General features: G+C 30.7%; 3 protein-coding genes across 3 annotated transcripts; 2 read left to right on the top strand and 1 right to left on the bottom strand.

Moving 5' to 3' along the window:
* Positions 1–2308: 2308 nt before the first annotated feature.
* On the bottom strand, positions 2309–5881 carry LOC128170384 (lysozyme-like). Its single transcript, XM_052836158.1, has 4 exons — positions 5824–5881; positions 5704–5741; positions 5109–5220; positions 2309–2529 (listed from the first exon to the last, which is right to left on the bottom strand). Exons 1-4 carry the CDS (start codon positions 5879–5881, stop codon positions 2309–2311), a joined length of 429 nt encoding a protein of 142 aa, XP_052692118.1.
* Positions 5882–8955: 3074 nt separating this feature from the next.
* LOC128173144 (C-type mannose receptor 2-like) lies at positions 8956–13280 on the top strand. The gene is made up of 4 exons (XM_052838864.1): positions 8956–9401; positions 10970–11052; positions 12055–12142; positions 12843–13280. The coding sequence occupies exons 1-4, from the start codon at positions 9101–9103 to the stop codon at positions 13100–13102; spliced, it is 732 nt and encodes a 243-aa protein (XP_052694824.1). The 5' UTR covers positions 8956–9100; the 3' UTR covers positions 13103–13280.
* Positions 13281–13700: 420 nt separating this feature from the next.
* On the top strand, positions 13701–22926 carry LOC128173145 (low affinity immunoglobulin epsilon Fc receptor-like). The gene is made up of 4 exons (XM_052838865.1): positions 13701–14175; positions 16329–16408; positions 17357–17444; positions 21772–22926. Exons 1-4 carry the CDS (start codon positions 13878–13880, stop codon positions 22029–22031), a joined length of 726 nt encoding a protein of 241 aa, XP_052694825.1. The 5' UTR covers positions 13701–13877; the 3' UTR covers positions 22032–22926.
* The last annotated feature ends 880 nt before the right edge of the window (positions 22927–23806 follow it).

Below are 23806 nucleotides of genomic sequence, written 5' to 3'. Positions count from 1 at the left end.
TACATGTAAATATTTAAACATATTGGAACGGCCCCGCGATCATGAAAACCTGGAAATTGCGGGAAAGTGAACAAATACCCTAATAGTATCAATGCATTTAATAAAAGAAATGATTTCATTTTCTTTCTTACATTTTTATAGCTAGGCTATAAATAAGATGAACGTATATCTACTCGGTTTAAATTTATTAACTACATGTCAGAAAGCCTACTATAGTGAACCTAACGGTTTCCATTTAGGTATAATATATTTTTGTTCACTGAAGACCAAGTTCCGTATTTCATTCTAAATACATGCATGCATGTAATTTATAAATTAGATATAATTGATTGTTACAAACTGAATGGTTTGTCAAAATCTTTTCAAGTAAACACATTCAATACAGTGATTCAATATCCACTGATATATAGGATATAAAAACGCTCATTTATATGTAAGTTGCCGTGGCGCAGAGGATGTGTGGTGATGCTAGTAAACTAAGGGTCCCGGGTTCAATTCTCGCCGTGGTTGTTTTTTTTTGTGTTTTTTTTTTCATTTTTCTTTCTAGAACAGAAACCGTTTTAATACCTTTTCTTTCATAAAGTTAATACATTTTGTTGGAAATTAAGCACAACATTGAATTAAATTTTTTTTAATGGCTTAAAGGTAGCTTAAAGGTGGCTTAAAGAAGTTTGGACATTAAGGACCTATAAGTTGTCCTTAAAGGTGGCTTAAAGGTGACTTAAAGATAGTCTTTAAGCTGCCTTTAAGCCATCTTTACGCTTTCTTTAAGCCACCTTTAAGCAATACATATAGCTTAAAGGTAGCTTAAAGGTGGCTTAAAGATCGTCTTTAAGCTACCTTTAAACACCTTTAAGCTATCTTTAAGGAGGACTTAAAGATGGTCATTCATCCTGTGAGAATAGAAACATTTAGAAAAAAAGCTTTTAATCAAAATACATATATATCTTGATTGCACTGGAAATTTCAAAATTGTTTTAATTAAACACAGAGAGTTACTTTGGTAAATTGTTTAAACGAAACACTTAATCTAATTAAACAATTTCAAACTGTTTTTAGGGTCTTCCGTTTCCAACGGAAGACCCTCTTGTTATTCTACGGTTTCTTTTTCTTTATTCTTATTAGGGTCTTCCGTTTCCAACGGAAGACCCTATTGTTTTTCTTCGGATTCTTTTTCATTAGGGTCTTCCGTTTTCAACGGAAGACCCTTTTGTTTTTCTTCGGATTCTTTTTCATTATTATTATTCTTCCTCTGACTTTTTTGGTGGCTTATATCAAAAGTCTCCGCTGTACATTATATTTCTGAAAAAAATTCTGTAATTCTTCCAGAAGTGCAATGTCTCTTTCTCGTTCAAAATATATATACCCCTTATTCGTCTTTATCACTGCTGGCTTAAAAAATCCCTGTTCGTATAAAGACCCCCCACCCCCCCCCCCCCCCGGTTTCCCCTGAAACTCCTGTACTTTCCATATCATATATATGTCCGATTCAATCCCTGTACGGTCTCTGACTGTTCACAAAACTGTAATTTTTTTTAGATATCTGTTTATCAACTTAACTATATTCAATTATTTAGATCACATGTGGTGATGATTTTGTTTTAGTTAGGGCTAATTGTTGAAATCATTTTTGCATGCAACGGCGTTAAAAAAGACTTTTACTGTTAGGGGGATTTGATATCAATTTACATGTACAGTATTTGCAAAGTTAAAACTATCAATATATCCGAAATGTTTACGTATATACAATCACTTGGAACATGTTTTATCAATAACCATGTTAAAGAATGTCCAGAGTCTCGAAAAACTTCAGAAATAGTTATTGAAATTAACGTCCGCAAAGATATGTGGCACGTGATCAAGTTATAAATATACTCGGTCATTTGTTCACAAGTCCACCGGGAAATCATATGCGTAAAGAGTGTGTGTAATCTTGTCATGTAGTTGTAATAATTTTATGTTAATTTTTTTTTTCTAAATATTCTAAACCTATGATTATCACAAAACTATGTTTGAATAAGGTTTAAGTCTGCCATATATTACACATATTTTTCAAACGTATGTTCAAAATATTATTAATGTTCACATACCTAACGGTGGTATATTCTTATCTTCAACAACTTTTACCATATGTTTATACACTTAAAATAATTGTTGAATTTTCAACGCAGTTTTACCTGTGTAGTCTAAATTAAACAGTAAAAAAAACCTGAATATTACAAAGCAAAAATCTCAATTTAAGATTTTTAATATCCAGTGTGCAATTATATAGATCTCGCAGATACACACATTCAAATGAAAAACAAGATTAGCTACTGGAATTGCAACCTTTCGCTTGAACTTTTCTCCAGTAGTTGTTGGTTCTACCATGCATGTAATGATTAGGATCACAAGCTTTTGGACCACCATTGTGCATTCTGGCATAACTCTCGCAGTTTGCAGTACAGCCATTTGACTTGATGTAACGACTCATATAGTTTTTCACACAGTTAGTAGAGCAGGTTGAATTGTCACCACACCAGCTGAGAGCTATCAAAGTATATAGATACTATTTAATAATATGCATAATAATGATAAATATTGTTAGAAGTGTATTCTAATGAAAAATGAAACATTCTTACTGTATAATTTCTACATCTGTATTTATGTGTGTATTCAGAAAATATAGCCTCAGTCACAACTAGTTGGAAGTGTTTCTACGAGTAGTCTGGGGGCAAATCTTAATGAACATCTTGCAAGACATGCAAAACAATCTTACAATTTTGGAATTACGCATGATAGGCATGCACAACAATCAACACGGTTTCCTTGAGACATCGGAAAACGTTCAACACTCAAAATAAGCGTACGAAAAAAAAAACTAAAAAAAAAGGATTATAAAAAAATTCCGATACGGTCAAGAGAATTGACAATTTTATTATTCATCAAAAGAAAATAATTTCCCTTCTAAAAACGAACAAATACTTTTTTTTTAACAAAAAGGTGGGAGTAAAAAAAAATAAGGATAAGAAGGAACTAGCTATTGAAGTAAATTGTATGGAAAAGACAAAATATTATTAAAGCACTCTGACCTGCAATCATGCTATGATAGAATCAAATACACATTCAGAAAGAGGAGAATACTAAGGATATTTATGCGCACAGCATTTTTTTTCAACTAAGGCTTCTACAAAATACATCTTACTAAAGAAAATTGTTGTTGTTGATGGACTTAGAGCAGAAAACTGGGCACAGTTTTTGTTTTAAAATTACCAGATAGTAGAAGTATAATAATAGTAATTTTCGTACGATGATTTTCGTTTGTAAACGTGGTACTTTCTCTATTTTGAAAATCTAGATTATCATCTTATATGGCCATTAAAACTTTCTAAAATGTTTTTTTACATGTATCTGAGGATTAAGGAATCATTGTTTGAGTATATGAAGTGATAATTTTGCTCGGTGCGTGGTCAAATCAAAAATAGGACTTAATAATAGATTTTATCACACTCCGACCAAAATCACCACCTCATAATATTCAAAGAATGATTTCTTGTTGCTCATATTTATATGATTTTCTGCAACTATACGATAAGATATTAGAATATTGACATATTTATGCCCTTTTTCATTTCCTTCAACTATGCAAACCCAGCCTGCGCCACAACAATGCGTCATCGATTCGTAATGTTATCACAGACAGACACTGAAAAATGCAAATCTAATATCCAAATCAGCTCAATTTTTGATGGTATCAGATACGAAAGATAAATTATGTTTTCCATACATTCTTCATTTGTGTAGTCGAGTTTAGCCGTCTATTAACCAAAGAAGCAATTACAGAATAAAAGTCTTCCTGTTCTTCAAATTTTTACGTTTCAATATCCACTTGCTTACAGTTATGCATTTTTATTTCAGTATATTTCTAAAGATAAAAAATTATAAAGTTTTTAACACACAAACTAATCATTATGCATGAAACTTTCATGACGCAAAAAAACGTCGATTCGATAGTCTGTCAAGGGACTCACGAAATGAATCTTAGAACATAAACTGGCATTTGCAAGGCGATTGTGCGTCCTTTGCAGGACAACTGTAAGACGCAAGTACAGTTGAAGCAGGCATTGCACGTTGCGATTAGCAACCTATCTTGAAATAGTACCCTATGTGACATCTCCGACTTCCACGTCGTGCTTGCAAAAACTTTAAAATTTTCTCTCGCCGTACTATCAGACAAGGGAGCCAGAACAGGCCAAAACCCGTAGCACCTTCACAATTACCAAACAACACGACCAGTTATAATTGAGGCTGTGTATTCAGTTGGTAGAAAGAAATTCAGACATTGTAGATTCCTTACCAAATGCGAGGAAATAATTTCCGCGTAAAATCGCGAGAAGCAACTATCGCGGATTAAAATATCTCGCTTTTTAGACAGTTTTTGAACTATATTAAATGGTACAAAACAATCGTGATCGTGATTTTATATTCTTGCGATTGTAAACAAAACAGCAGATTTGCGTAATTTAGTACTCAGGTAAATTAAGGAATTTACAGTAACTCAACTGAAGAAATGCAAATGTGTTTGAGCATCTTTATGAAATTTTTTTGGGATTTGCTGTTAAAAAAACCTGCAATCTGAACATATCATTAAAATGATAATATACTCAAATTGTATTGCATTCCACCCCCCCCCCCCCCAAAAAAAAAAAGAGTTGCAATTTGCTTTGGAAACAAAAGTCAAAAGCCGATTTTTAAATGCTCTTGAAATAGTATCTCAGTTATGACAATATGTTAAGTAATGACATTCTTTAAAGGAAAATAAAGTAATTGAATGTGCCTTAATCAATTTTAAAGTTTGTTTACACAAAACTGAATATAGTTTAAAGTTCGTAATCTGCAGGCATGGAATGAGAACAAAATTCAATGTTTTGAAAATGCTGTTTAGAGCTGCATTTGATTTTTATTTTTCTAGGCATATAAACCGTTTTATTTTCACTGAAAGGTATGTGTATTTATTAAGATAATCCACTACAAGTGACGAAAACAAATTAAAAAAAGAATTTTACTTTAATGTAAATACTATCACAAATTTTTAATATAAAACTATGAAATGCGATTGTAAAGCTTACATGATCCTGGACGTTTACAGTCGATCCAATAATTTTGTTTAATTTGGTAATATCCACATGATTCTGAATTCACGTCCCAGTTGCATCCTATCGCTTTGCACCCTGATTCAACCTAAACAAAAATATTTTCTAATCTGTTTGTTCCAACGTTTTATCACACTTTTTGTTATGGAATAACAGAAAATGAGTCACTGAAGTCAAAGCAAGTACACGTTATTTACAAAAATTGAAAAACCGAAGATAAACGCTTGACAAATAATAACACATATTGTCATTTATCAAATTATGTATAATAACGTATACAAAAAATAATTTGAAACCTGCTTGTGAAGATTTTAACGAGAAGTTGATTTATGTCATAAAAATTAGAAGTAAAAAAATCTTATTCATCTATTTTTAAAACAAATATTAAACAGAATTGGTGGCAGCGCAAGAAAAAACTTCTTTGGATACTGATTGTTTTCTCTTATTTCCTTTAAACTGATATATGGCAAACGTACATACTTTGCTAATATTTTTTTTATTAATTCGATTATTATCATGTATCAGGCTAAATTCTTACATATTTTAACAAAAAGATCGAAATGTAACTTACTTCGCATATACACCGCAAACATCTCGAGGATATGGTACCTTAAAAAAAAATTAATAAAATTGTGTATAAATATTTAATAGATTAAACATTTTATGTTATATCGTAAAGTTTAAATTGTACCTTCACAATAAACAAAAAGCCCTGCAAAGACCACAGCAATATTCTGTATGTTTCTCATAGCAATAGGTTGTCTCTGTCTGAACGCTGATCGTTTTGTCCTTATATATATTCCATAATATTAGTGCATTTGTGTGATTCTCGAAAAACATGATAAACATGCACCAGGGAACTTCTTATTGGCTATAAACAAAATATGAATTGTTAATTCAACACATGTTGGGTCAATTATATACGTCATATTATGTAACACTTTAGACAAATCAATTAAGATAAACAATCATAAGTCTTACAAATTTCCATATAAATCATTGCAGTGAAGTCAACTATTTTCCAACTAATTAATTAAAGTTGTTGTATTCAACGAACATGTCATCATCATTATGTAATCATGAATTTTCGAGAAAATTCAAAACACATTTAATGAGCTCAAGGTTCAACACCGTACTATTGGTAACACTTAAAATTTCTCAAAACGGTATTAATCTATCATTCAAAGAATTAGTTTTATATGTTTTAAGTTTACAGTCTTTTTTATTATTGCATTCGTTTAATCATATTGTTTTTAAAATTTTACCACTTTAAGACGAGCTAACATAAGGTTGAGAGATAGAAAAGAAGGAAGTGGGCAATGCACATTTCAAATCTTATCTGTTTTTATCGACTGTTGAAACATATCTTTGTTGATGATTTACTTTGCTTTGAGCAGTGTCATTCTGACAGCTGGTTATTATGCAAGTATCTTAATTCAATTTACGTAATGAACTACATTATCTCAAATCACATTTTTATTTAAATTAACTACAGTTACACACCCTGTTACAGTCACCTTTCTTCAACGGACACCCATGAGGTGCCAGTTAATTATCAACTTGCCAATTCAATTGTTTTATCATATTTTAACTTATTTGAGCAGTCACCTATTTAACGCAGCTAGCTGTCTTTGTTTTTAGGTCTCATGCTTTAAACATTCATGTATTCATCTGACAATTTGTCTTTTTGTCACATGACCATGTGTGGCATTGAGATGCCAAAGAATGGATTTATGACAAAGTATTACGTAATGTGAATTCGGCTAGAATATAATTAAGATAATGAAATAATTGTTTGATGTTGTTCTGTATACATTTCAATACATTAATTAGCATTCGCCCGAGATTATTAAGCGTCAATCTTGCAGTAGCACTTTTAAAGTGTGTTTACATAAAAACCTAAGATCTGCATTTATGATTTATTTTGAGTAGTAGTAAACAAAATTTGTCCTCCAGATATCGAAGATTTTAAAGTGTGAAAAAATTTAAAATTTATAAATTCTTTTCAGATACCAACTTAAAAAAAATATCAGAAGTTTTACGGAAATATCTGCAAAATAAATATAATTTTGTTCACCGATGTGAAATCTGGAATAAAAGGTCATCTGTCTTGGATGCCCAGTTTGAAATTCTCTCACAGGTAGATATTTAAGAAAAAGATGAGACTGTGTATTTCTACAGTGTTGTATTAGGTTTCTTTAAGTATGCCATTACTATATGTCTTTATTGTCCCCTAAATGAGGGTACAAATTCTTATGCTGAAAAATGCGTAGGCCATGTTGTTACATTTATATGAAAATTACATTAATTTATACCAAAGGTCATATATATTAATTGAAATTAAAGAATTGAACATATATTATAGACTTTGTTGGTGAAAAAATTATACCATTATTTATAAAAAAAAAAAAGTGTAAGATGCAGGAGTTATTTAACTAACGTTATGTTCTGATGTGAAACATTTATTCAAAAAAATTATTGTTGTTGTCACTTTCAATATTTGAACAGGAGGTATTTCTGGTTAATCAAAAAAAAAGGAATACAAATTGGCACCCCCCCCCCCGAAAACTGAAATTAAAAAAAATATATAAAAATATATAATATATATAAATCGTTATTTGAATGCAAATTACTGGAAAGGCAGTACTTTTATGTGTTTTTCTTGAAAGTGAAACATTTACACACTTACATGATGTTAAAAGTCCTTCGGGTTTTTTTTTACATACATAAAAATAATAACCAAAAGTACATCTCGCCTTCTAAGAGTAAAAATTTTTCAAGCCCTGCTATTTCGGTAATAAACAAACTGGTGGGATACATCCTATTTATCATGTTTATTAAAATTTTCGCATTGCATTTAAAGAGCTGCCCAATGATGTATTGCATGTCGATCATTCCAAAAAAAAATAATAATTGTCCCGATTACAACAAAAAGTAAAGGTCCGTGTTTGCTCTGCTTCTGTCTTGTACTTTTCCTTTTGACTTTTGATTTTGAACACTGTTCGTTAAAGGCCCTGTCACACCCAGTTTCGTACCCATAGTGTGTTCACGTCGTTTTAAAATTGATAGAATCACCGTTGGATCGCAAGAAATTTTTTTAAAAAAAATGTATAATTCCATCTAAATTTTTTACAAGTGAAGATGTCACGGCGACCAAAGAGTTTCTACGGATCTCCTGCGGCGTGTTACTGCGTGTCCTCTACTTGGCGATTGACTGTGCTCTTGCTAAGTATTTACGGACCGCTCATGGCGTGCTAAGAGGGTTTTTTGCCCCATGTAAACTGTGTGCCCTGCGCGTTGTTGTTTTTTTTAAATATTGGTGGTTTGATGTTTATTTGTACAATTGTATGGAAAACAAACAAGAATTAAAGCTTAAGAATTGGTATGATAGTTTTGATGAAAAATTTTACACAAATTGAAATGTAACTTATTTCTTAATATTCTGAAAGACAAAAACCTTAGAGAACTTGGCTACAATTAAAATCCGTTATTAGTTTAAAAAAAATGTGTGAAAACATCCGAACAAAATGACAGGAATTTTATCTACGTCGATTATAAGGTTCTGGAGTATTTGCGAATGTTATTTTTTTTACAGTCATCTAGATCAAGTTTGAAATTACGTCGCATACTATTGTACAACAACCATTGTTGGAGTATTTAAGTAAAAATATTTCTATAAAATTTCACATTCATAACAAATCTTTTTCAGCCATGTACGTTAAAATATTAATTTTTGAAAGCTTTGAAAATTAAAATCAATTCTAAAATTAATAAAAAGATCTTTCATTTTTTGATTTTTAGATTTTTGCAAATTAACGCTTAGAGGCAAACCTTTCTATACATCTAAAATTCATTGATTTCTAGCATTTCTATGTAAATGGCAGCCCTAATTGAGTTGCATTTCAAGAAAAAGACAGGGAAAGGACAGTCAAGTGATATTTTTCTAGTGCACATAGAAATCGACGGATATGAAAAAAATCGTAGTTTATTTTTTCCTTGCTTTTTCGTTTAGAATTTTCTGTGAACAGAGACACTTTTCATTTTCCACTGTGAAAAAGGAAGATATCAACTCATCATCTGCGGTGTTTTGTCAGGATGCTAAAACCGTCTTATATTGTGGAGTAAACTGTTTTAATGATAACTTCTGTGTAGGGTTTGGTTTCAACACAAACAGTCAGCACTGCTTTGGATTACATGATTTTGAATGGGACGGTTACTCTTATCAACCGGTTCAATCAACTTCGGACAAAATCGTTTGGTATCGTTCAGGTAAAAAAGTATTGTATCACATAAAAATGTAGAAAAAAATTAAAATACTTTTTTCTATTTTACCATTGCTGTAAAGGAGTAACCCATTTGTTTCTTTAAAAACCGTTAGAGCAGTCTTTTTTTGTCCGGGGTAATATATCTAGATTCAAACTAGAATTTATCTTGTTATGAACAAATTGCATGTTTTTTGGCAAAAACGTGTCGCTGCGATCTCCATTGCTCGCTGAGTTGTCACAAGGTTAGTTTCTTAAAATTTAACATACCTTTAATGCTAAAACTAATTAATTTCAACCATGAAAAAAAAATATTAGTGATACAAAAACAAACGTTATACTGTGATAAGAGATGTCTGTCTTTAAAAGTGCCGTTCATAAAGACATTATAGTAATATTATGGTTACCAGTTAAAAATTAAACTTTTTACAATGTTTGACCCTCACATATGCTTTAAACATTTTTAAAGGTTAGAAAATTTTAAAACTATAAAATCATGAATCCATAAGTTGGATACAATCTCCTAACACCATGAAAATTGTAGGTTATCCATAAAGCATTACGGCACCCTCTAAGGGTACAATTAAATAGAGAAAAGATTCAATTGTTTGTTGTTTTTTTTATCTGATCCGTTTTTTTATATAGAAAATAGGGACAAACACAAAGGTAAATATGGCCACCTACAAAGAAATAGATGATATTAAACTAACTTTTTCAATTTAATTATAAAAATATAAATGGATACAATTTTAATATATATATATATATATATATATATATATATATATATATATATATATATATATATATATATATATATATATATATATATATATATAACACATAACATAAGATATATCCGTAACATTAACATTACATAAGATATATCCGTAATTTTTGAAAATTGACTTCTGCAAACAGATACATGCATGAGATCCATGATTAGAATTAGTTATACAAAATACGATATTCATATTGAAACAAAAATGAAATTTTAATTCCATTAGTGCCATTAGTGAATACATTTTTACATGAATAATCTTTTGAGCTGCAATAAACATAAAGAGTTCTATGCATGTATTTAGTTGATCAACTGTATGCAGGGACCCCCCCCCCCCCCCAAACACACACACACACACACCCGAACAATTTCCAACATCTTAAAGCATCATTCCGTAATTACAAACGTGTCTGGATGAAACGGTTTGCAAATTAATGTAGATGGGCGAAAATTATACAGGGTAAAACATAGTCTAGGAAACTGTCGGTTTTGTGACGTAAAAATCATATCATAATAAAAAAAAAACGTTTTCAGTATACAATGATTTGGCCGACTGGTGTGAACTATAAAGGCTATTGTATTACAACTCCGTTATTGATAATCACGATTTTTTTTATATTATTTTACAACTTGTTATTGTACAATTCTAAGAATGTTTTGCATCTTAAAGAAGTTGCTTATACATGCATGATTTGTACATGTATTACATATAGTGATAACATTATTTTCGCTGTTATTTCTTTTTGTCTTATTTTGCAATTTAAACATGAGATATGCTTGACAATTCATTTCAGGTTGCAGACCCAACTGGGTAGAGTTCAAAGGTCACTGTTACTTCTACGGAAAGCTTAAAAAAGTGTCATGGTTTGAGGCTAAGGTAAGGTATCCCCTGATAAATATATCACCGTGCAAAATCACTGTTTAATTATAACTTTATTTTGGACTTTTCTTTTAAAATTTAACATCTGTTTCGTAATATTTTCTCATTTCTTGGACATCAAAGACTCATTGAGTTTATTTAATTATTTTATATCTGTGAACCTTTCACTCAGCTTACTTATGTCATCACTTGTCAATTTATATTCATTGTTCAAATTCCTTTATATAGTTATGTACAATTGTCAATCGGCAGTCTGGAATACGGCGGCCAGCCTCGGCCACGTTCGACTCACCCAGAGTCTTGAGTCCGGAGGCCACTACTGGCCATATCCGACTTGTTTATAAAATGTCTGTCTGTTAAAATGTTATAATGTTGCCATCGTTGAATCTCGTCCAATAAATGTGGAATCCTGCATCAATTGCCTGTTTATTTCTCTGGAACTGTATACTGGTGGACCTTCGGGAATACGGCAAACCTACCCTTCGTTATTACCCTACGGCCTACAGCGCGCATACACCTTATACCTTATACCCTTTACGCCAACATTCCCTCACCCGGTTCGTACTACACACGACCGATGCAGATCGAGAAGAATTCTCTAGCACCGTAAAATCTACGCGGTCACAAATATTTCACTAATTTGAATTAATAATAGTAAGAAAAAAATTTAAAATACGTGTATTAATTTGGGAAATATCTATAAATCTACCATTAATGGCTTTTAATGTTATGCATGCTTTATTTATAGCATATACTCAAGTACTATTTATGGAACCAAATTAAATGATTGAGATTTTAATATTCTTAACAATCGTTTTAATTTGTAAGTTCTTTTAATTGCTCTTCTTGTGTAATAGATTTTAAATTCGCTATCGTCATACTTTACCCCTATATATATACTAAATCAATATACTTTAAAAAGCAATTTACATCTTCAAGCGGAATAACATTAATAGATAAATAATTCTCTCAACAATGATAATTATCTTTTATAAACAGGCAGAATGTCAGAACAGATTTTCTCACCTCGTAGAGATTGAGGACAAAGCGGAATCTGACTGGCTAGCTTCGACATTTCTTAATCCAGGTAATGGAATTGTACTTCATTATATATATAAATATATATATATACAAAAAGCAATTTCAAAACAAATTAAGTTTACCCTTAGGGGTATTAGTATTTTTTCTCCCTTCTAGAACAAAAAATGTTCATGAATCGTTTAAGATAATTTGCTCTTACATACACTCCAGGCGAAACAGTTCTTTCTTAAATCTGTACTTTCTTTGGTGGTAGGTAGGGGTTACCCAACTATAAAATTATCAATTTTTCCAACACAATATAAGTATAGTACTGAAAACTGACAATCTGATAATTAAACTGTAAATAATTGAATCAGTATTATGGCACAATAAATCTTTTATTTATAATGTAAAGGTTTCTTTTTATTAAAATATCAATTTGGTATCAAATGAAACAACACAATAAATGCAACTTTTATGACAACTAGCGTGGATCACCTGATTGAAAGTCACATGATATATGTTAATTATTCTCAAGAATAGGAGCCATAAAAAGTTCAATATCGTATATTCTATGAGTCGTAAATTGAAATGCTTATTCAATCATACCTGAAATAAAAAATAAATATTAAATAAATAAGCTCGGGTTAAAATTTAAATGACCTTTGTTCATTATGAAATAAATTATTCTTTAGATTTTATCGAGACAGCAGCACTGTTTTATAAACATTAAATTCACAAATCATCCACAGCTTATCTTATTGTAGATGGTAATTATTCCAATTGTCCCAGTAATACATCTAACGGGTGTTCAGCGTGGACCGGACTTAACGACCTTAACATCGAAGGACAATATGTATGGGACCATTCGAACACACCCATGGCGTTTTACACTTGGTATACCTTCAAGCCTGAATTTGGCGATATACGAGACTGTGTTGCCATTCAGAAAAATGGCCAATGGAACGATAAAAAATGCATGGCCTTACTTGCCTTCATTTGTGAGAAAGAGATTAGCAACTTATAGGACACAAATAACAATGCAAAAATTGGAATTTGATTGCCCTGAAACGTTCTGAGAATAGAAAATCATTTAAATTGTAGGGTGAGGGCCGCTTTGCCAATGATCAAATTTGTTTGAGTGTACTCTTACAGTTTTTGCGTTCTCGTGTTTGAATTAAAAAATAAATCATGTTTTTAACTTATTGAGTGCATTGATTTTTGGGTAAGGGATACATGTGTCACTACTTACACAAAAAGTAGATCTAGACAGCATACATGTATAGTGTTCCAATCATCAGATTAGCAAAAAGATACTGGGTGATACTAGTATATTATTACTTATCGAGTTTTCTGGCTGACTACAGAAATATATCGGGTTGGTCGATTTCATATCGATCTGTAGTTCGTCAATAACAAATCTCACACAGCAGACTGGTCTTGAATACAGAACTTTTCCTATGTGTGAAGTACAACTATGAGACTGGGTTGTGTTTGACACGTTTAATTGTTGCTAACCAACGGGTTTTTGACGCTAAATGCAAAAGAGACGGAACAGACCTTTTTGGTTTTGATTACGAGAGAGTGCATTTGATTTCATCGTCAATGTATTCTCCTAAGTTACTTGATTAGGCAAACAAAACGATTTTTTTTATTACAAAAGAGTTGAGTTAAAAACAAAGCATCATTGATTTTAAACACGTTACCTTAAACCTCTCAAGTTAATATAAAATTGTATTTCAAACTGCTAAGAGGGGGAATTTAACATTGTACACTTGTGGGTCTATAACTGAACAACGATTATGAACAAAACAGCAATAAGTTTTCTTATGATTTTTTTTGTTACAATTCACGGTGAACAGAGAAATATTTGCTATTCGGGAGTGGACAACAAACACACCAATTCTTCGTATGCAGTGTTTTATCAAAATACAAGAAGTATTCTCTCATGTGGTGTGCAATGTTCTAATGATGTATGTTGTGTTTGGTTTATTTACAATGAAACAAGTAAGCAATGCTTTGGAGTACATCATATGGATAATGGAGTTCAAACTTCTAAGGAGAGTACTGCGTTATCGAACACAATACATTATCGGAAAGGTAAGAGAACCTTTCGAAGGCACAACATCTTTCTAATTAAACAAAACCTAGATTAAAAAACAGGTATGATCTTATTTTACTGTATCAGTCATATTGTGCCCATAATAAGAGTCTTCCTAATAACTTAAAATACTTATCAATTAACAATCAATAAATAGTTACCATTATTCGTTTTAAACTTTCACGAGGGAAATTGTGACGTCCTAAAAATGGCATTTCCACCTAATTATCTTAGGTTCTCGGTGTTTTTAAAATAGACTAGGTCCGCAGCCGTTGCCCAAAATGACGCTCAAACAATAACGTTTTAATGTGATGCCGGTATCACACAACATATCTTGATTTCGATGTGAGCCACAGCTGTGGATACATTTTTCTCTCAAATGACCTATCAAAAAATATGTCATTTTTCATGATTGTTTACTACATTTTAAAAAATATAATGAACTTTTGAAGTCATTTGTAGTTGTTGTTCGTTTTTTGTAATGAATTAAGACGTATTACTTGGTTTTTATACGCAGGGGATGCATGGGATGCTCTATGTATGACCAATTTCTAGATCCAGGCAAGCCGCTGACAAACAAGTTAATATAACAAGATTATCAACAGTCTCGCTTGAATTAATCACTTCGTACGCGCTGTGGTCGTTACAACGACTTTGTCAGCAAATACAATTTTTCGCTAGGTGGCATGCTTACTGGCGTTATAATAATAATTGATAATTTAATATTAATTACAAAATTGTCGTTGGATTTTTCCGTATTCCTGATTACAAGCCAAGGCATACGGCGCGTGTGACCGGTCAGCAGAGGTTTCTCACTTCTCTTATCTGATCCTGTTTAATTGCTTTTTATTTGGAATGTTTGTCTTAAAAATTGTTCGTTATCCCCACATTTCATACACACGTGTTCAAGATATTATTTTTGTATGTTCAATTTAACCACTTTTTAAATTTTGGGGCAAATATAGACCTTAACGGTACATAATTTTTACTATTCCTCATCAAAAATTGATTTGAACAAAAACATTTTAAAATGCAAAAATTGCAGATTGCGCCTGAAATTGATATAAACAAAATTTAATAATTCTTTAATTCTAGGTTAAATACTAATTCCCGTTTTTATAAAGCTTATAAAATCTAGCTAGTCTAAGGTATACAATCTAAATTATCTCTCATCTCCGAATTGTTGCAATAGCTTTGAGCTACATTTTTTTCAATTATCGATGTTTTAATCTATCATTTGTTTGAATGTAAAATTAAAATGATGAAGGGATCTAGTACTTATACGCTTAAAAGAAATATACGTATTTTAGTTTATTTATGCTTTTATCTTATTGAAAACATTTTATTCTAATCTCTCACAAAAATATCTAATCTTTCCAAAAATTACGTCATCAATAATCACTAACAAAAATCCGTATGAAATTTAACGCGTAGACATAATTTAAAAAATTGGTATGAATTGACCACAATTTGGAATGTTAGGCTGTTTAGATTAAATGTCTAATGAGTTTTGGCTTTTATCATTCTGATCGATGTAAATGGTTTTGCTAGTTATTTTTATAACTTTTGTAGTAAAAATCAATAGAGTGTTTGCTTTTAATGGATGCAATTTTTGAGGTTTGTTTGCACTTTCAGAATAGAAACATTTAGAAAAAAAGCTTTTAATCAAAATACATATATATCTTGATTGCACTGGAAATTTCAAAATTGTTTTAATTAAACACAGAGAGTTACTTTGGTAAATTGTTTAAACGATACACTTAATCTAATTAAACAATTTCAAACTGTTTGTATTCTTATTATTTATATTCTCGATAACACATATATGTATAAAGTACATTAATGTGATCTTGATCATACTTATTTGATTAATAGCGTTGTTTTCATTTTTCATTTAAAGTCACATTTAAATATGTGGCAGAATTTTATATATTTGTAAATCAACGTAACGAATTATAGTTGTATTTTCGAAATGGAATGATGTTTTCTTTGATGTTGCGAAACAGATTACACAATACTTGTTACTTAGATTACTTTATTAAATAATAATTACAGTCATTTTGCATTTTGCACCGCATTTAATAGAGTTGTATTTCTAGATAAGGTTACAAACCTGTATCTAAACCGTTTCTGGTTGGCTTATTTGTTCCAGGTTGCGAGTCCGACTGGATAGAGTTCAAAGGTCACAGTTATTTCTTTGGAAAACACACAGCTATTTGGTCAGATGCAAAGGTGTGGCATAGACGCAATTGTTTATTTTATTTTTCTTTAAACAATAGGATAAGTTCTGTATGATTTATGCGGATTATGAAGAGTGTGGTCTTTTTAGAGTATTTGAAAATGACTTCAGCATGATTATTTTGTGCGATCCTTGACTTGATTTTTTTCTTAGGTTGCTTAAGGTTTGGACCAACCAATATGTGTTTGTAGATTTAAACCCTGTCCGTTGATAGAGAGTTATGAATTACAAAAAAATTCCGTAAGATATTGAAGGAATCATGAACATGCCCTCATTAGGAATCTGTTCAGTTTTCGTCATGAATGATGAAATAAATCATATGAAATTGTGATAATAGAATCCAAATTTAAATACTTGACCTTAAATTTGTAGTAAAACAAATAACTGACACTGGTTGTGATTATCAACAATTGCATTAGTGTCATGTAGGTTTTCAATGTTTCAAATGTTAATTTAGTGCATAATGATAATTATTATTGTTTGTTTTGTTTGTTTCTTACATATATTTGTAGATAACGCATATAAACAGATGATTTACGAGTTTGTTTGAAGTTCAAACACAGTTTTGAGATAACATATTAAGGCAATGTCTGATGCCTTGTCTAATTTTGTTTTGTGCACAATGAAAAAAAAAATGAATCAATCGTTATCACATCTCTAATGAATCGACACAGTTGAACCTGATTTTAGAGAAAGTCCAATACAAATATCATCCACATTAAAATATTCATTTTAAGATCAATTTACCTATTTGATGAATTCATAATTTCATTGTAGATATATAAACATGTCAAGTACGTAATTGTACAGACGTATAATTTACAAAACCTTAACAGCTGCATAATATTATTGAGCGTTAATAAACCAACACATTTTCAATTAGTTAATCTAATTAATTACTATTTTGAACCAACAAACTTTTTTTTATATCTCATTCTAAGATGGAGTGCAAGAAGATGTGCTCGTACCTGGTAAATATTGAAGACATAGAAGAAGCAGAGTGGTTGTCTACAACATTTTTAAAGAAAGGTAATGGAAATCGAATTAGCATATTTTGAAAGGAAAAAAAATCAATTTACTTTAAATATGAAACAAGTGCGTAAGTCTTTCTGTTGAGTAATACTTGAAATGTTGTTTACAGGAATGCAACGCACTAAGCAAATTATAAGAAATCATTACGTGTACATATTGTCTAAATACATAGAATATTAAGTCCTTTGATAACATATTTTTTTAATATCACAAGCTAATCAACTGTTTTCATAAAAAATGGATTTTTTCATCATTGGTATAAAATTATTAAACTACCCTAAAAAAACTTTACAGTAAACCTTGATACGGAAAACTAAACCAGAGTACACCTTAAAACTTGGATGACCAAAAGAATCCTACTTTAGGACAATGGACCTTATATGCTTTGTACCAATAAATAGCGCACATATAAGGAGTGATTTTTACGAAAATCGAATTTTCAGTATTACTTTAAACACACGAATACTCTATACAGAACGTATTTCTAGGTCATAATTGCACATTTAGAGTGCATGCAATGCCTGACTTTGCTATAGTTTAATTAACTAAAACTTTTTTGCACCATTACCATGCTCGACTAATTTAGGGGATATCACAGTTCTATAGTTAGCTTTATATAAAAGGGTACCTGCAGTCAAACCAACACATCCGTTATATATGTCATTTTTCATATAATTCATAAATCAGAGTTTAATACAAAAACTATATTCAAATCGATGCAAAAACTACTATCTTAAACTGCTTTTAAAAATTCATTCAAGAGATAATTAAAGTAAGTAATAATGGGGTTTCAGCGGAAGTGACGTCATGAGGTCAACAGGAATGAAATTCCTTACAAAGCTTTATTAAATAAATTCAATTTTACAGCCAAAATAATGGAATTAGGTCTGACGTATCTAGTTATTCTAAATAATGTATATTTAAAAATTGTATCCGTACATATATATATTTAGCTTAAGTCAGTTTTCTTTTTGAAGGATTTTAAAATTCACTTTTCTCCTCGTCTCTTTACCGATGATGACGATATCTTAAAACACTTGAATTAGCAGAATTATGTTCATTCACTTTTGGATTACATAATATCACTTTCAATATCACGTGTATATCTGGGGTATGTGTACAAATGGTAGACGGATCTGGCCCCGAGGTTATAAAACTTTTTCCATACTCGTACTCCAACTCGTACTCCGTACTCCAAGTATGTGTCCACTGAGTACAACTTTAAAATCCGAGGTAATGAAAGTTTTGGAGTACGTTCTTCGCTGAGTACTATTTGGAGTATGCTCCAGAAGCCGGTGGGGGAAATATTACGTCTCTGGAGTAAGACAGAACACGGAAATTCATGTAAATAGCCCTGGCTTGTAGGCAAACTGTACATGTATTCAGATTATTTATTTATCAGGAAAATTAAACATATTATTTGCATGTACATATGCCCTTTTTCATCTGCAAGCATGGATATCTGTCTGTATCTATAACTTATAAACTTTTGAGCAGCAAGGACGATAAATTCAGTGTTGCTGGTAAAATTATCAACAAATTGTGTTTATGTCAAATGTTTTGGAAATGAGGGTAAGGGTAGATATAAACAACGAGGTAATTAACAGTGTCTCTCTCTCTCTCTCTCTCTCTCTCTCTCTCTCTCTCTCTCTCTCTCTCTCTCCTCTCTCTCTCTCTCATAATTTCAAACTTCTATCATGAGTGTTATAATTGATTTAGTATTATCATTATTATTGTTATTTTAAATAAACAAGCTTTTACTTAACAGTAAATTAGCCGAATTCTCACGCAGAATATATACATCGATCATACTTTAATGCATATCCATAATTGCTTATTTAAGAATAAAATTTGATGTCATAACGCCAAATTTGATTTTTAAATAATCATTTGTGGAAAGACACTAACATAAGACGGGATCCACTGCCTCACATTCGAGCGTTTGTAATCAAATATCAAACCAAATAATGAATTTCACTTTACGTATTCTGACTTACATATGTCTGTGCTCTCGGTGTATTAATTTGAAATAAATAAAAAAAAATCATGATTATAAGGTAGGTGATGTTCTGTGGTCAAAATTTCTTTGATTTCTGGGAAAAAAAATATCAAATACTAGTACATGTAGATGGTTCGGAATAAATATCCTAACTTTCGGCAGTGAAATTCAATAAAAGTCGCGGCCTATATTACACCAAGAACACATATAGATCTCTGCAGCTACATGCTGTATGTATGGTCACATAAGAAGCCAAGTAAGGTTGATTTTTGCTAACTTTAAGAGTAGGTTTTTATTATTGTTAACGGTCTTGATAATTTGAGATAAACAGAAATGAACATTGTCCAAAATTACTCTTAATTTCAGGCGTTTTTGCCACTACAAAGAAAAGGCGATTTTTAAAAGCCATAATTTTTACAGACAGTAGCTGTTCTATAAAAATAAAAAAAAACAAAAACAATTGTATAGAAAAACCACAAGTACGAGTACGATTTGGAGCACGGAGTACGATTTGGAGTATGAGATCGTACTCAAGAAAGTTTTATAACCTCGGGGCCAGGTTAACAACGGGAGTTTCACTCTTTTTGACTATTTGATTGTTTCGTGAATTTTATTTATTTTAGCTATTTAATTTTTATCAGAATAAACAGAAAAATGAAATAAACTTTGTAAATTCAGGCGATTGTAAGCAACTAAATGTTTAGAGTACATCAATTTGTAATTAAAGAATTATGAGACTATCAAAAAGCAACTAATATTCAAAACTAATGTCTTAATTGTTTCAAATGAAATCAATTTAAAAATGACAAGATATAAAATTCATCCATTTAATTTCTTTTTTTTTACAATCTATGAAGCATTTATTTTGGAAGTTAATACGTTGATTATTGTTTTGGTCTTATCTAAGAAAATGCATCTTTCTTTCGGTCCTTCTGGACAGTAATAAAACTTCAAATAGCTTGAATCGGTGTACTGACACGAATCCACATGAAGTATGAAATGCTTGACAAAGAATGTATATACGTATTAAATGAAATTCTATTTTCGTATTTTAAGAATCCTCTGTAATATTAAATATTTCGAGACAGACTTCATCATGCTGTTCTTTGACTTTGGCCATGCTTTGTTCATGCAACTCTGATTGTTAAGGTCCAAAAATCTGTTCAAAATCTGTCTCATACGAGAAATAAACTCCGCATAACCTTTTACACATTATGTATTATCTATATTATCAATGTCATCATGGACAAATTATCTGGAAGAATGGCAGTATTTACAAAGAAATACAAAAATGTTTCTTTTAAGTATAATAGTCTGATTGAATATCGTGTGATAACATATGCTGTGAATTTATGTGGAAAGTGCGTTCCATATTTACAAATCGTTAAGCAAACAATTTACCGATTAGACTTTTTGGTTCGATAAAATATTGGTTTAAACTCAAACAACGGTCAATATAGTCATCTAGGATTGATAACGGAAACTATACAAACACATTTGCTCATATTTCTTATTTTTCATACTGCGGCGTTGACCTCGTTACGTCACAGTTCATTTTGCACCAATTGGCTTGATTAAAAAATTATTCATGTGTGAAATCGAGTTTTCTTAAAATATATCGAAAAGTACTTAATATGTAATCGCAGTGAGATTTTCAGGATGATTTTCTTTTCACATAGATCTTCTATATTTAAGAAAGGTACCTTTAAACTCAAGTTTTGTGGGAATGGCCCATATCAAAAATTAAATTTGATTGTTATGCTATTTCTAATTGGTTTCTAAATGTATATGTTATTTCTAATTGATTTTTAAATGTCTACAGAGTCTCCGACTCATATATACAAATATATTTACTAAAATTACAGTTGTATAAATGGAATGGTCAACCGTCCTTAATCTAAATTGAATGAAAATTCTTATTCTTGCATTGCCGAAATTATAAAATTATTCGTTCTTCAGTAAAACGATAGATTTTTGTCTGCAGTGCAAACCAATTGCTTTTTACAGAATTAAATTTTTGACACTTTCCTTTTGAATATATTTACATATTATTACTTTAAAATAAACCGCTTTACTGATGTTTAAAATGAAAACATTCGAAGGCGCCCTAATATTTCAAATTCAACATCATTTTCTCGACTTACAAAGATTCAACATTTACAGACACTCGCAATTGTTTATGATTGATAAATTATTGGCAATAAATGTTTTGAGAGCTAAATATATTTATTATAATTAAAATTCCATAACGCATTACATATGGATGTCGTCTTTATATATTTCATAACTTTAAACAAAAAACATATACAACTACTTTTTCTGCAGATGAGTGCTCCACAAATATATTTAATGGTTGCACATCATGGACGGGCGGTAACGATTTAAACGCAGAAGGAGAATACGTTTGGGACCCTTCGAACACAACCATGGTCTTTACCAACTGGCATACAAACGAACCCAGCTTGACTTATCCGTCATTGGCTACAACTCGAGACTGTATCGATATCCTTAGGAATGGTAAATGGAATGACAGACCGTGCTTGCATTTGAACTCATTTATATGTGAGAAATCTATTGACTTTTGATCTTAAATAGAATATGCAAAAACGGACATCATGAAAATATGAATTTTATTCAAACATACATAATTAGGCTGTATCAGGTAATAGAGTATAGCCAATAAGTCAAACAAGTCAAACTCAACTCGATTTCTCACCTAAAGGACATACGACTATTGTACATATCCATTGACGCAATAACATACTAACATATATGATATGTTTAAGATCTAAAAAGAAATACTAAAATGATTTCGTTGTTTTCTTTTTATATTTACATGAGTAGAAACGTTTTTAACTTTAATATAAATTATTATGTATTTGTTTGTGTAATGATTACATAAGAATAATTGCAAATAATTTATTGGCAATAACCATTCAAATATGAAGTGAACTAGTAAAGAGGATTAAGGTACGATTAAATCATTAAAGTAAGTGAAGGACAGGTTTCATAGTTTTCTATACTTTTACGCTCGTAATGGCGTAATCGCATGTATTATCTTATACAAACAAGAAGACATATGCCTTTTTGTGCCCTTCTCTTTGTTAATTATTGGATGAGAGGTACAAACGAATTCCGCAACAATTAGGCCACCATGAAAACTTATGATTTCTCAGTATACTGCAGAAATACAAAACCATTTAGGTTTCTTCGTTCAATTCAAAGTGATAAAGAAGCTAGAATCAATAAAGAAATAAAACTTTTCTTCTAAAGAAGATAATAAAAGTGCTAGAATTGATTATTGAGCCCTCTTAAAACGGATCGTTATTCGGGGATACTTTTACATGGTATTGTAGCATTTTAAAACCCGTTGCACTAGAACGAGAATATCTTTTTTTTTATACCTATTTTATTTAGATTTTTTTGAAGCAGGTAATGGTGCACTTTTCTGTTTTGATTTGCTAGAGACCAGATACCCAATTGCATTGTTTATATTACAAATCACAATCCTTTATTAGTTTTGGTTCTTTCTACATGACTGAAATAAATGAAGATACAAAAAAATCCGATTTATGTTGTTTTTGTCTTTATCTAACATGCTTTATACTCGATACATTGTTAAACATTTATTATTCAATGGCTGTCATTCGGGTTAATCTTTACAGTGTAACGGTATTGACCCTGTTATCAATTTATCTATTCAAGTTATTGTATCATAACCTTTGCTCTCGTGTTGTGTTGATAAGTATTCAGAAAATGAAATAAATTTGCTATACATGTAGAATGTATTACGGCTGAGCATGTAAATATTTAATATGATGTCGATACATTTTAATTTGTATGAATTAAATAAAAGACTAGTCTGACATATTTTTTTTCGACCGGAGAACAACACGCTATCACTTAGGAGGAATTATTCTTATCATTGTCTCCCTTTGTTAAAACGCTGTTTAAATCACCAGTGTACTAGCTGATGTTACTTATAACTCGAAAATATAAATAACATTATTGACGCCTATAATCCGATTTAAAAGTGAAGAAGGAAAAAAAATAATTGGTTGGAAATCATCAGTGACGATTGATCAGCCAAAAAATAAAAACAAATTGTTTCTGTGTTATCATTCAGTAAGTAACTAATAAATAAACAGTCACTGGTATAATTTGGGTTATACATAAGAGTCGCCAACATTTTATCAAAACCAACATTCTTTTTATTAAACCTGTTTGCAAACATCTCATAAGTAAGTAAACGATCTTTATTCTCGCTCAAAAATATTTGAAGTATACATTTTATTTTATTTTTTTCAATTGTGTTCTTAAAGTCCGATTGTGTTCAAAAATTCAAATTGTTGTTTATGAA

This window comes from Crassostrea angulata, chromosome 2 (assembly GCF_025612915.1).
Source record: "Crassostrea angulata isolate pt1a10 chromosome 2, ASM2561291v2, whole genome shotgun sequence".
NCBI lineage: Eukaryota > Metazoa > Mollusca > Bivalvia > Ostreida > Ostreidae > Magallana > Magallana angulata.
The sequence above is the reverse complement of the archived record's forward strand: the minus strand, read 5'-3'. Positions and strand labels throughout refer to the sequence as shown.